At 34.7% G+C, this 15,466-nt stretch overlaps 2 protein-coding genes across 7 annotated transcripts in view; both read left to right on the plus strand.

The window, feature by feature from the left end:
- Positions 1-14,131, plus strand: part of LOC129239541 (6-phosphofructo-2-kinase/fructose-2,6-bisphosphatase 1) — a 71,873-nt gene extending 57,742 nt beyond the window's left edge. For 2 of the 6 annotated variants that reach the window (XM_054875096.1, XM_054875095.1), the window contains exon 2: positions 10,560-14,131. In XM_054875096.1, the coding sequence (XP_054731071.1) occupies positions 11,011-13,248 (2,238 nt within the window). In that variant the 5' untranslated portion in view covers positions 10,560-11,010 and the 3' untranslated portion in view covers positions 13,249-14,131. Of the gene's footprint in view, positions 1-9,052; positions 9,161-9,840; positions 10,053-10,559 lie in introns of those variants that run through there. The other 4 variants (XM_054875100.1, XM_054875097.1, XM_054875099.1 and 1 more) reach the window with 4 other exon arrangements.
- The window catches only part of LOC129239540 (uncharacterized), a 67,903-nt gene continuing 55,577 nt past the window's right edge, over positions 3,141-15,466 (plus strand). The window contains exon 1 of the mRNA XM_054875093.1: positions 3,141-3,159. The gene's annotated coding sequence lies outside the window, so the exon portion shown is untranslated. The remainder of the gene's footprint in view (positions 3,160-15,466) is intronic.

A 15,466-nucleotide genomic window follows, 5' to 3' on the forward strand; every position in this document is an offset into this window, starting at 1 on the left:
CGGACCACTCTACAACGAATTATCCGCATTGATTTGCATTTATTCCGGTATAAGATTCAATTGACGCAAAGATTGTAGCCTGCGGACAAGCCTCGTCGATTGGAATGGGTCCAAAGAGTCATCGAAAACCGTCGGGTCCGTCGAATATGGGCAACCCTGTAAAATTCTGTTAACGAGTTAGTCGGCCATGTTGCAGAATACATACTTTCGAGTGGGTAAACTGCTGGCAAATCGTATGAGTTTTATATAGAGAGTTTCATGGCATCTCATTTTGGGTGAGAATAATAAGGTGGTGCCGCTACTTTGCTCTCAGCGAATTCCACAGAATTATCGCAATTTGCAATTTACTCGTGTGTTGCTTGTGTAATTTCTTCTTCTTGCATTCTTGTTCGCATTTTCACATCTCTCTCATGCAAGTGCACCAATGAGACTTCACACACTCTCTGATAGGTGCAATCTTGTTTCTATCATTCTTGGGCATTTATTTAGGAGTTTAGTGATTTCGTTAAAGTATTTTTAGTGTTTGAAACACTGGCATTTTGTTAAAATTTTTGCTATGAATAAAATATCGTTCGTTTGTTACCGGATTGGCGTAATCCCAACAAGTAAAATTTTCTAGACAAGCATATGGCGACTACCACCAGCTCTTCTTTTATGTTATGCAAATGCATGGCGATATTTATTAAGAATACCTCATTTGATGAAAATTCAATTGACAATTGTAAATCATTTTTCTAATATAGAATTTTTTATTTTTGACTTATGGCGATTTGCCAGCAAATAAGATGTGTTAAACTTCATATGATTCAAGATGATATCGATTTTATAAATGCAAACATTTGGTGGTCTAATGCAAATTTCAGCTGAAGGAAGAAAGGAAAAGAAGATACAACTGCTCTCACTTTAACAATAGGTCACCAATTAGCTAATGAAGCAACACCATTGTGTTTAGATTCGCCTTGCAATTGGTGACAAAGATGATTGATTACGAGGTTTGGCCATCCGAAGCAAAATAGTGAGAGTAACTACGGCTGCCACGTCGCCGGAGATTCAGCAACACAATTCTGCTCGCTCATTTCACACGTATTCTTGCACTCGCCCAATCAGTATTTTTTCAGACGGCAACAAAGAAACATAAGCGAAGACTGATTTGATTTTTTTCGTATATCACCAACACAATCTCAGTTTTTTTGTAAACGAACCGCTGTCATGACCTCGGTGACGTCAGCCAATCACCAGATTCTTTCAAATTCGCTAGGAGCACCTTCTAAATTCTTTGCAACATAAAAAAATATGTTCTAAAAATTTAGGTAGTCATTAAAATATTTTTTTTAAATCGAACAAATGCGTTCGTAGATTTTACTAACCTACTGTACATGAGTTTACTATATGAAATTTTGAAAGAACAACAAAGCGTTTACAAATACCTCGTTAAAGCTAGTCAAATAATCAATTCCTGTAAGTAATTTTGTAAGGTACTTTTTTTTTTTTAAGTAATATCTTTCTGGTATAAAACAGATAGCGTAGAGAGCCTGTAGCAAAGAGGCGAGAATTGGGGTTGGTATTAGAGTGGTGGGCTCACAATTAAGCTCTTCTTTCCGTGTTTATAAATAATTAATTTCAACTTGACAGCTGAAGTACGGCGGGTACGGTGCTACTTGATAACCTGATTAAAGCTAGTGGGATTATACCATGGCATACGTGTAAGCCGAACTGAGCTCATATTGTTCGTAGACACACGCCCTTATGGCGCAGTTCACCACTATTTTTTTCCCTCAACTGATAGGCTTTCGACTCGAGAACCTTGTGAAAGGTCTTGTTCTCAAGTGGCAAGCGCATTATCATAATATGCCGGCAGTGTACGCAATTTACCATTTCATAAACCGGTTGAGGTGAGGGGTGCATACTTTGTAAGGCGGAGCATAAAAAGTTCAAATGAACATCTTTTTTTCTAGCAAAACGGGTGTATTTTGTACTTTTTCCAGCTATGCGTAGTTACAAATTGCGGAACGTGAACTGAAGCACCATTGATGGTAAAAACGCAACAGGATTGTTCTGAACAGGTCCATTTGAGACCAGGACAACAATGTTATATATTTTTTTTATCGATTCTGATACTTAATTAACGGGGCATACTGATGTGTGTAATACGTTCACCCCTTAAATACTTTCCCGCCGGGGCAGATTTTAATATTTTTCGCAAGGAGGTGGCGTGCGAATCCATCTGCACTTCATCTGTCGCCGCATTGTTGTGAAAAATAAATGTTTTTAATGAACATAAATGAAATTTTCATTATTTTCTTTTTTTAATGGCACAATCGAATGCGCACCACTGATAAAACGCACCGCCGTTGAGACAGTTTAGTGCGGGTCACCGGTGGTATGCGTCGGCGTGAAGTTTTAATGCAGCTGAAGTGATTGTAATTGCGGAATATAAATCTGGTTCGTTTTGCCAACGTAGAGCCGACTGCCGAGTAATATAATATTTTACAGCATCAGTCTCGTTATTCAATAGCCACACCTCTTATCTATCATTTTTATATGTTATACCATGCCTATCTGTGCAAATTTCTATGCGTTTTTCATTAAATTATGCAAATAATGCGATTATAGCCTCTCAGTAATCGTGAGCTTGCCAGCAGCCGCACGGGTGTGGTGGCTCCGTATGTAAATCCCCTGCTATCGTATTTGCATACAAACTTCTCAAGAAAGAACAGAAATCGCACACAAACAAGAGCCATTTAAATATTTATGAACAACATTCATATTTTTACGATAAAAAAAATCATTATTGGTTTAATTAATAGTGCATTTCTCCTTCGAAAAAACACTGAACCATAGACACTTTCAAATGGCACTTGCTGGCATTCTCGTATTGAAAATTCGCATGTAAATTTTGTACGATTATTTTTCGATTGCGTGCGTATGTGTGCCTGTATGTTACATACCTTCAGTCGTCATTAAAGTAAATAGTTTTCAATTATTGCAATTCCATTAAAAGAAAACAATTTATATTTGCTCATGTTTTTGTTTTTGTTATTGTTAGTTTTTATTTACTCGAATTACGAATGCATTACCTTCCGATTGCTGTAACCGATTGGCTGGCCAATATCGGCCGATGACGTTTGAAGCGTAATACTCGTGTTTGGATGTGTGTATGTATGTATGAATATGTGAATATGGAAAATATCAGTATTTTATGATATATTTTTCGCTTGCTGCAGCTTTGTGTATTTGTGCATAGCGTACAAATAGTAGTAGGTCGTTTGTTCGTTGCCTATTACGGAGATTAGATATTAAAAGGTTTTTCTATAGTAATGGCGCGCGCTCCTTGGTAGACAATTGGTAACCTCTGAGTGTGTTTCTGCCATACAAATTCCTCTCATAAAAACAGTTGCGAGATTGTATCAACGTACCTATTGGTGCGCTCATCTATGTGAAGATATCAAAATGCGCGCCACAATTTAGAGCGCAGCTTGGCATTAAACCATTTCGAGGGTGTATTATTTTTACCTCTTCCTTTAAGCGTGCGCATACATACGCACATATGCATATGTGATCGCACGTATGTAATAGTACACTCAACCTGTTGCACTTCAACGCAATGTTCAACGTAATCACACGGACCACTATACCCAGCAGGGAAATTCATTAGCACTGCGCTGATGCGTTGCTAGTGATTTTAGTACCAAGATTAGTTCGCTTAGAATAAATGCAGGCAAAACTAAATATTTGGAGATCTCGCGCAGCGAAGATAGACGAAATCCTGAATGTTCCGAATTGGTGAAACTGGTATTAGTGCTGAGCAACTTTGTAGTTTAAATTTTCCCGATTGGGTGCTCATAAAACGTGTGTACATGTGTGTGTAGAGAATGGACAATAGAGATGCATACAAAAAGGTGAACATTGACTATAGATGGGCTTACACCTATGTGTTGTTAGAAAAGTGCCGCGCATTTAAGACGAAGCAAAAAATAAGTTTTTTATCAATATTTGAAAACATATTTAATATTTACGTTCTTCGCTGTGCATATGACACTTGTTTTATTAGTAGCTCAAATAAACTCTTAATTAAGAGCATACGAAACAAATTTGGTCGCTTAGCTTAAGGCGAGTTCACATTTAGGCGCATTTGTTTTAATTTAAAAAAATATATTTTTAGGTTCTTTACAGTGTAGATGTATTTTTTTTATAAATGGAAATTGAATAAATTTAGGTTGCTTAGCTTAAGGCGAATTTACATTTTGCGGCATTTGTCTTAATTTATTACAAAAAAAATATGTTTTTAGGTTCTTTACAGTGTAGCTGTATTTTGTTTTTATCAATAGCTCAAATAAATTCAAGGAATGATATACGAAGAAATTTAGGTTGCTTAGCTTAAGGCGAATTTACATTTAGCGGCATTTGTCTTAATTTATTGTAAAAAAAAATTATTTTTGGGTTCTTATTTTGTTTTTTATCATTAGCTCTACGAAATTCAAGAATGACATACGAAGAGATTTAGGTTTCAACTTAAGGCGAATTTACATTTAGCGGCATTTAGGTTGCTTAGCTTAAGGCGAATTTACATTTTGCGGCATTTGTCTTAATTTATTACAAAAAAAAATATGTTTTTAGGTTCTATACAGTGTAGCTGTATTTTTTTTATCAATAGCTCAAATAAATTCAAGGAATGATATACGAAGAAATTTAGGTTGCTTAGCTTACGGCGAATTTACATTTAGCCGCTTTAGTCTCAATTTTAAAAAAAATTATATTTTTAGGTTCTTTACAGAGGAGATGTTTTTTTTTATCAATAATACAAAGCAACTCAAGGAATGCCAGTTGAACAAATTTGGTCGCTTAGCTTAAGGCATCTTTACATTTAGCGGCATTTTTATTAGCTTAGGAAAACACTTAGTTCGCTTAGCTCGATCGATATGCTGTGCAGATCACGTTATTTATATATGACAGCCATAAACTGAAATAAACATAGATCATTTATGGTTAGTTTTCATACAATTTACATTAACGGGTAAAATAAAAAAATAAAAATATAAAAAAAAATGACAAAAAGTTTTAGCAACACAACTCTGTTTGGGATTTGGTGATTAGCTGATGTAACTCGAATTATCTTTCATTCATTAAACTATTTTGCTCTCACTTTTCCCACAAATTTTGACACATTGCATTGAAAGCAGTAATAAACTCGCATTAGACTTGTTTATATATTAATATTACTTTGGGGAAAAAGAAATCCATTATTTTTGCGGAAGTGGTTTAAAACTGTTTTATGGTGCATCTTTAGCTCCTAGGCGATGCTACGGCAACATAAACACCATTCACAATTGCGGCCTGGCGTGCATTTTCGCTTTTATTAAAGAAATACTGTAAAATGTACCAAATTTTCTCTTTTTTGACTTCCATTGCTAACACCCTGTAACTCACATCTGAATGAAAAAAAAGAAAAAAATCTTGGCGTTCTTTAAATGCGTCTGGTCAATGATTTTTGTATAAAGAATAAATATGCTCTCAGAATTTCCATTGCCTGTTGTTAAGGTTCGACCGCTGTGAGAAACATTTTTGATGCTGAAGCCTTCTTTGGGAGTCTTCTTTGAGTTGCGCATAAATGCATTGGGCCACTAATTAAATTTACTTATTTATTAACTTTTTTGTTTGTTTTTCAATAAAATCTATAAACCAAAAGCTATCTAGCTCAGCTATTTAAGTTATTTACGGTGATCACTAACACCTCTTTCTGCCGGTTAAATGCTTAGCATTTGGAAATGTGTCTACAGTGGCGTCCTAAAGTATATTTTTTGTATAAAGGCTACTTTCACTGAGCATTTCTATATTAATAACTTCTTAGGGTGGCTTAGAATTAACAAACTCTTCTCTCTTCTTCTTACTTGTGTGATAGAAATATGCGCATATTTCAATATATAAAAAATTTATTTTTGTCGTTAATCGATCAGTTAGCGCAGGGTATATGTGGCATGATAGTAGAAAATTCTATTCTTAGACACATATATATGTATGTATGTATATAAGTGAATTTATTGTCAGATTACCCTACTCGTTACAAGATTTCATGCTCATCATACAATATTTCTATCATGCGATATATAAGTAGTGTCGTTTTAGTTGTTTATAGCATGTAATTGTACCCTCAGCTGATAGTAATAAGTACATACATACATACATATGTACGTATGTTATGTGTTTCGTTTGAAAGTATGCCAGTTGAGTGTAACATACGTGATTATTTTTAATTCTCAAACTGTTTAATGTTTCGCTAAATCTTCTGCATACATACATACATACATGGAACTTACTAATAAAATAATAAAATATTTTTTTCGTGTCTGATACACTTGAATAAATATATTATTATATTCATTTTTAAAATAATTGTTGTTGCTTGGCGACCTGTTAGGTTTAATTGATAAATATTGAGTGCAAAAGTCATTTATATTTAATATTTATAAAAATACGATGACGATTTCGGCCCGAGCTTCAACTCTAAGTCGCCAAGCTGTTCTCTTACAAATGGGTGATCCCTCAAGTTTTATGCCGGCTTCGCACGATAGCTAGTACGAGTATAGACTCGGATGTTTGTTTTTTCATGTTGTTTCATGAAAAGCGAACCCGTTCGTCGAACAAACGAGTCTGTAATGAATTATTTTTCATTTCACGTTTTTCACTTCATATGAAGTGCATAATTTTTCGCGTGTCTGGTGTTGCGAAGTCAAAATCTCCAAAACACGTTTTTAACTAGTGACTCGTTTGGAACATCTGCTGTCAAGTATTACACGGAACCTCTTTTGGATTTGTCAGCAGATCGCGCACCTACTCCACTTCTGAACAGCTTGGATTACTGACAGTTTTGAAAGAGCCTCTACACTTGTTTTTTGGCATTTGTTGAAACTTTCTTTGTTAAAACAGAAAAGTAATTTTTTAATGATGTTTTTTATTTAAATCATGTTTTTTTGTTGAACCGAAAACTATTTTTTATGGGCGGGCACCGTAGCTGTATGGTTGGTGCGCGATTACCATTCGGAGTGCGAAGCTTTGAATCTCCATGAAACACCAAAAGGGGAGGCAATGGCAAACTCTGAGTGCATTTCTTCCATGAAAAAACTCCTCATAAAAACCAGTTAGCGTTCGGAGTCGGCTTAAAACTGTAGGTCGCTCTATTTGTGGAACAACATCCAAACGCACGTCACAAATAGGAAGAGCTCTGCCAAACGCCTAACAGAAGTGTTTGTTCCAATTATTATTTTTTTTTTAATACTAGTTTTTGCAAAGTAAACAAAGTACTCCATAAAGTATATTCCGTATTCGCGCTGAAATGCTGTTTACAATTATGTCATATGCCGCCACATGTATTCCTTGGTTTTCACCCAAAATAAACATGTCGTTTTCTAATTCTTTCAAACTATTTAATATTTTTTATACTTTATTTAATAGGATAAAAAATTAATAAAATATACATTTTTTATATTTTATTTGAAGACAAAAATAAAAAAAATATAAAAATAAAATGTAAAAAAAAAATATTATTGTTAAATAAAATAAATAATTATTTAATAATAATAATAATAAAAAATACTATTAAATTTATTTATTTTATTTAAAATAATTTATTTTGTTTTTGGCCGTCAAATTTTAAATAATGTAGTGTGTAAATTTTTTTAAATTATTTATATTTATTGAAACTGTGTTTTGTAATTTTATTTTCTTTATTCCGACCAGGCACAGCCAATTGCTCAAAATTATTGTTGAACCCTCACAAAAATTTAATTTTTTTTTTTTTTTTTCAAAGTGTTTCAATTTCTTAAAATTATATTATATTTGTCTTTATTTTTGTTTTTAATTTTGTTTATATTTCTTTTAATTCTTTAAATACTTTTTTTGTTTTAATTTTTTGAACATATTGTATACAATTTTTTTTTAATATTTTTATGTATGTAATATTTTTTGTATAATATATATTTTTTTAAATATATAATTATTTTATGTACAGTAGGTTCTGTTTTTATGCGGTAGATACGTTCCCCAAGAAACAGCATAAAAAAAACAGCATAAAAAAAGCTACTAGTTCTATAGTAAAACTATAGATACGTTCCATAGACCGCATGAATCTGAAATAATTAAATAAAATCGCATAAACAAAATATTGTATTTTTGAAAATTATATCTTTATTTAAGAAACGTCAGAATCGAAAAATAAATTTAAGTCAGAAATAGAATCAGACAATACTCACATGTTGCGCGTTCGTTTAGGATTTGGCGTAAAATCACTTTCGTCACTTTAGGAAATTTGCACGTCTGATCTAGATGGTGATGCAGGCGGTTCCATACTTGTAGGGTTAGCATTTCTGATGTAATCTGTGATGAGTTTTTGCTTAGCTGGTTTAGAATCTTGTTTATATGTACAATTCCCGATAGGTCGACATGCATTTTGTAATTTAAAAAAAAAACCGCACTATTTCAAAACCGCATAAAAAAAGCCGCATAAAAACAGAACCTACTGTATACTATTTTTTATTTTTTTTATATATGCTATTTTTTTTTTAAATTTATATTAATGTATTTAATATTTGTATAATTATTTTTTTTATATAATTATTTTTTTTAATGTATACTATTTTTTTTAATTTTTTTCCTATGTAATTATTTTTTAAATTTTTTTCATATAGAATATGTTTTTTTTTTAATTTTTTAATATTATATAAATTTTTTTAAATACATTTTTTTTTATTTTGTTTTTTGATATTTTTCGGTTTTAAATATTTTGGTTTTTTAATTGTTTTTGTTTTTTTTCTTTTAATCGTTTTGTTTTTTTAGTTTAAATTACCCTTTTATAGTTTTCATATATGTATATAGTTTATTTTTATTTAATTGTTTTTTTTTATTTTTATATATTTTCTTTTTATTTCCATAAAATATTTATTTAATTCAAATCTACTTCACAATTTCTCACAGTGAATTTTATTGCAAAAACGATTTGTGCGCATTTTGGTTTTGTTGCTGTGTAGTGGAATAGAATAGTTTTTATTGCTGAAACTAAAGACAGTGTGCAAATAAACATTTCACAGACAACACGTGTTCTTCGTTCCTCGATAGTCAAGTCGGTTCATTTGTTGGACTATTCTCATAGAAAAGAATTGTGAGAATTGTACGTTCTTTGGTTTTCTTCTTAATTTGTGAAAATATAAAATGAAAGAAATGGTGGTGCATACTCGTTTAAACCAAATAAACAGATCCTTGTGAATGCCATATGGCTAAAGTTTGTGTGTTTGTGTGTGGCATTTGAATATTTATATTTCATCTGCACGTTCTGCTACTAATGATGCCATTTTTCGCAACTGTAACTAGTTTTGTGTAGTAGGTTTTGCATTCGTAAAGTTTTAGGCCACATTTCATAAAAAATAATTTCTGCATTTGGTGCGTGAATGATCTTGCAAAAACTAACTGTTACTGGCTTTTATTTTCGCTCGCTCTGTGCATTCTTATCGGCATGAATCGACTATTCATAAGTGAATCCATCGCTTTCGCACAACATGAAAGTCAACGGCATTTATATAACGTAGTTTGCCTAGACTACTTGGAAAATGCTTTTTAACCTTTGCTAACTCCTACGTCAATGCTTCTCTCACTGTTTACTTCGTTCGCTAATTTTCGCAAAATCGCTGTATTTATTAGTGACCCCAGAATTAATAAGTCTTTCCTTCGATGCGCTTTTTAGCATAGACTATTGATTAGGTTTGACTTTTTTCCGACCTTAGCTTGTTTAGTTGATAAGCTATCAGGCCATATGGGCATGTAAAAATTGTATAAAATGGCTTGGCTAACCGGTAAACTGTTTTACACGGTCTTTTTGAAAGTTCTATTCAAGGTTTCGTTTTTACAAAGTTACGCTTGGCAAGTACCCGAATTCGTTGTAATTATGCAGAGAAGGAAATCGGACATTACGGGCGCAGGGGGCAGGTGGCGGTTTGAGACAATTGACGAGGATAGTTTCAGTACTTCACAGAAGGAGCGAAGGAAATCAGACATAACTAATCAAGGTAGCAAGGGGCTTAAAAAAATAGTTTGTGCTAAAGTTTTAAGTGCGACTTCATAAAATTATTCGATATTTTTCAATAAACGTGAGGACAGACGCTACGGTTTTTGTTGTTGTTGCAGCAGTTCACACTACATTACGGTCGTTTTACCCTACTTCTATTATAGTTTGGCGTGAATATAAAACAAAAAATCTAAATAACTAATATTTGTACTCTGCTTTCTGTTTTTTATTTCAGATTTATTTGATGCTTTTCTAGTTTCTCAATTCTCTCAACTTACTTCTTTATTTAATCCTATATTTAAAAAAAATTAAGAATTAGTCAAATCTCACTTTCGATTTCATTCCTTAATAATCGACAAAGAAAAAAAATCGATTGTATTCGTATTGTGTAGCAGAACTTTTAATTGGAAATATACGAATACTCTCATTCTTTACCTTCTGGCGTTGTATATGTGAATTTTGTGGTGTTTAAAAAGAATTTTCTTTTTGTTCTGAATTTTATTTGCAGCAAGCAAATCACACAAGAAAAAAGTCTTACCAAACTGAACTCGAAACGAAACGAAAGCAGTGAAAATTTTGTACAGAAAATTTTGATCATAACAACTTCCTTTCAACAACGAAAGCGCTTCGCGGCTGCACTACAATAGGCCTGGCCAAGAGGCCCGCAGGCAGGCAGGCAGACAGGCAGGGTGTAGTTAAATTTGTGCTTTACTCACTGGGCTGAGCAACTTTAATAATTCACCACAACGTCCAACAACTTCGCTTGAAACGAAATACAACTTCGTTGATTGATATTGAAAAAGCTTGAGAAAAAGCTGTCTCGTTGGTCTTTACAGACTTGAAATTCCACAATTAAAATTGTCGTAGCGTTATAGACGACTGCAGCTAGCTAGTGTTTTAAAAATAAATCAATATTTTCTGAATTTTATTGCCTAAGTTTATGTAAAAAAGGATTACTTATGAATAATATTGAACGTATCAATGTAGTCGCGTCATCATCATCATCAACATCACCATCATCATCATCTTCATATTCATCATCATCCACGCCAGTAGCGATTACTTCATTCAACGCGCTGGCTTCATTAAACTCATCCGTTTCGTCAACGACGACTACGGCGACAGCGCCACTTTCATCCACTACATACACATCGTCGCCAAATGCACTGACAACATCATTTTCGCCATCTTACAGCCAATCTAGCGCTGAAACTCGCATTGAAGACCAACAAACGCTACAACCGGTATTGGTGACTTCACCAACTCCGCCACCAACACCACCACCATCCATAATCGATTCATTTTCATCGTCATCATCATCGTCATCGTCGTCGTTAGCTTCATCGTCACCTCGTTCATCGAACTCCACTTCACCTTCCTTTCCCAAATCGTCCATTGAAAAATTCAAGAATCAAGAGACACAAACCCAATTGACCCTCATAAATTCCCTACTGCTCTCCTCCACAGCATCCGCCGTTGCCGCTGCAATCAAGCAACAGTCCCTTGTACGCTCTGTGACCGCCACTAGCATAATGGATATGCCTTTCAACACGTCACCCTCGCTCCGCGTGCGTACCACCTCGCTCAATCAACTTAAGAAAACGGCCGATCTTGCCATCGAGAACGAACTGCATGTTTGTCCGAGCGTCATGTCTGACGAGTTGCGTAAACTACTGCCGCCCACGTCCGAAACGGTGATGACTAAACCCTTTCCGGTGCGTGGTGAACGCGCCATAACCGATGTGACTACACCGCACGTCATCGCCATGGTGGGTTTACCGGCACGCGGTAAAACCTTTATATCGAAGAAATTGGCACGCTACCTAAACTGGATAGGCATAGCGACGCGCGTTTTCAATTTGGGTGAATATCGTCGTTGTGCGACCACCGCCTACAAGTCGCATGAGTTTTTCCGTGCCGACAACGAGGCTGCCATGGCAATACGGGCGCGCTGTGCAAATCAGGCACTTCACGATTCCTGTGAATGGCTGTTGAGCGGCTTGGGTAGTGTCGCAGTTTTTGATGCGACAAACTCGACAAGCGATCGTCGGCAGCTGATCTACGATACTGTAGTGAAGCAGCACAACTTCCGTTTGTTCTTTGTCGAATCGATTTGTGACGATCCTAGCATTATTGAACAAAATATTAAGGAGGTAAAGGTGAGCTCACCCGACTATATCAATATGAATACGGAACTTGTGGTGCGGGACTTCCTGCAGCGCATCGAACACTACGAGGAACGCTACCAACCGATTGACGAGGAGACAGAATCCCATCTAAGTTTTATGAAAATCTATAACGCCGGCAAGAAAACCGTAGTGTACAACAACGAGGGGCATGTAGAATCGCGTATCGTCTACTACTTAATGAACACGCACATAACACCTCGTACTATTTATTTGACGCGTCATGGCGAAAGTGAACATAATCTTAAGGGATTGATTGGTGGCGATTCAAATCTGAGTGAACGAGGACGGCACTACGCCGCGGCATTGTCCTCATACATCGAGCAGCAGCATATTGATGGGCTGCGTGTGTGGACTTCATGGATGAAGCGTGCCATACAAACGGTAGCGGATGTGAAAGCACCACAGGAACGTTGGAAGGCGCTCAATGAAATTGATGCTGGTCATTGCGAGGAGATGAGCTATGAGCAGATAAAAGAGAAATTCCCCGAGGAGTTCAAAGCGCGCGATATCAACAAATTTGCATATCGTTATCCACGCGGCGAGAGTTATGAGGATTTGGTAGCACGTCTCGAGCCGGTCATAATGGAATTGGAACGTCAAGGTAATGTGTTGGTAGTGTCACATCAAGCTGTGTTGCGCTGCTTGTTTGCCTACTTCCTCGACAAGTCTGCCGATGAGTTGCCATACCTATTTGTGCCATTGCATACGGTTATCAAGTTGACACCGGTAGCTTATGGCTGTAAGGTGGAGCATATTAAGCTGCCCATCGACGCGGTCGATACACATCGTCCAAAACCGAAGATACCCGGCGATGTGTCCTTAGGTATGGACGGATTGAGTGGTGAATTGGTGGCACCCGATGGCGTGGGTAAGGTTTTGATTGTAGGTGACGATGTCACCACGGCAAATGGCAGTACCAGAGCTGTGGGCAATGGATTGGCGGTGGTCACGGAGGGTGTAGTTGTGGGCTCGAACGATGCGGCCCCGAACAACAACGCCCACCTCTGACGGCAACCCGGCGCACCACTAAAGAGAGGACTGCTAGCACACCTTCAAAGGTTCAATACGTTATAAGATTAAACTGAGCGTAAGGAAGCATATACATAACACATAAATATGCATAGCACTCGAACTGAAATTAAGTGATGATTTTGATTGAAATGTAAATGATAGTTGATGGTGAATTTGCATAGGTACTTTTTTAACACAACTTAGTAGGGATGTCGAATGTTCTAAAAAGTTTATGACACGAAAGTTTACTATTTGCAACTTGGATATGACTGGACTCGATTTTGTAATAATTTTAGCTAAATGCCAATATTTCTATTGATATGTACTTATGTATGTCGTAGTATGCATTTGTGAAAGGATGTTTTTCGTCTACTTTACGAGCTATTTAAAAAGCAAAAAATATATAAAAATAAAAAAAATAAAAATAACACACACACTCACACAAACACATGCACACATATTTTAAAATATATTATCGTATTCAATATATTTACGTGAAGCGTTAAAACTAAGAAGATCTGTTAGTCGTAAACTTAAATGTATGTACTAAAATGATTGTAAAACACATTAGTTTGTTTACTGTTTTAAATATATTTTCCATAACAGCTATTTTGTTAATGCTTGTTATTTTATTAAAGCTATTACAATTTTATTCTACTTTAATTAAATAATATTTGCAGAGGTAAGAAGACTTTAGGCTGAAACTGTTTAGTAGCAAGCAACCGAACACTACGAACACAAACATACCCTTCATAAAATTTATTGTTGTAAACTAATACAAACTTAAATTAACTTTGTAAGTATACTTTTTGTCATTAAATAAACTCAAAGCTTCATGTACTGAATCCCAAATAAACTATCAAATGATTAAGACACAACACACCGTTTATGGTTTTATTTATTTACCCCTCACCTGAAATGTTGTCCATCTAAAAGTTAGTCTGATATTTAAAAGTTAGCTTAAGGGGTTATATACCTTGTGTTTTTCAAAAAAATCAAAATAAATTTTATTTCTTTATCGTAAAGTACAATCCCTTGAGAACATTTTCCAAAAATTTCATAGAGATCTGAGCAATAGATCGAAAGTTACAGCGTTTTAAATTGTGCGTCGTCACGTCCTGAGCGTACGGCCTCATGCGGCGCTTGAAACTTTAAACGCGATTATCTCAAAAACGTGTTTTTCCAAAAATGCTTTTGCGGTGGACGCGATTGCAAAAAAAGTATTCAACCGATTTTTATAATTTTTTTTTTAAATTGTTCGTAATTGATGTCGCCTCTTAGTGAACGATCAACTTTTTATGTATAAATTTTTATTTTGCAGATATGAATTTTTTAATGCCAATTTTAGGACTGTAGAAGTGGAGTTTTTTAAAAACATGTTCCTATTTTCACAAAAATCAAAATATTTAATATATTGATCGTTCACTAAGAAGATATAACCCTATACTAATGAAATCTTTTCGATTTTTTGATTTCAGTTGACTTGGTGGACTTGAATCGCGTCCACCGCAAGCCTCTTCCAAAAAAGGGTCTTGGGGGAAAACGCCATAACTCCGCCATTTTTAAATATTTTTACACAAACAAAGCCTTTTTTTTTCTTTAAACATAGTAATATCCAATAATAAAAACTTTTATACAATAAAATTATTGCTACATATCTTTAAAAAAAAACCCAACTTTCGCTAATTTCACCGGACCACAAGGTATATAACCCCTTAAGTTGATTTGCTTCTTCCAATGGGCGACCGCTTTCAATTACAAAAATAAGGGAAAAATGCAAAGCGATGTTAAAGATAACTCTAATTATATCGGGTGAGAACTCAAAATGATGAACTAAAAATCATATATATCGGGTGTTTTTTTTAAGAGCTTGAGAACTTAAAATGATTATATCGGGTGTTTTTTAAGAGCTTGAGCACATTAAATGATATATATCGGGGGCTTTTTAAGAGCTTGAGAACTTTAAATAATATATATCGGGTGTTTTTTTAATAGCTTGAAAACTTAAAATTGTATATATCGGGTGTTTTTTAAGAGCTTGAGAGATTTAAATAATATATATCGGGTATTTTTTAAAGCTTGAGAACATTAAATGATATGTATCGGGTGTTTTTAAGAGCATGAAAACTTAAAATTATATGGTATATATGTATCGGATGTTTTTTAAGTGCTTGCGAACTTTAAATGATCTATATCAGGTGTTTTTGTAAGAGCT

This window comes from Anastrepha obliqua, chromosome 2 (genome assembly GCF_027943255.1).
Source record: "Anastrepha obliqua isolate idAnaObli1 chromosome 2, idAnaObli1_1.0, whole genome shotgun sequence".
NCBI classification, from domain to species: Eukaryota; Metazoa; Arthropoda; class Insecta; order Diptera; family Tephritidae; genus Anastrepha; species Anastrepha obliqua.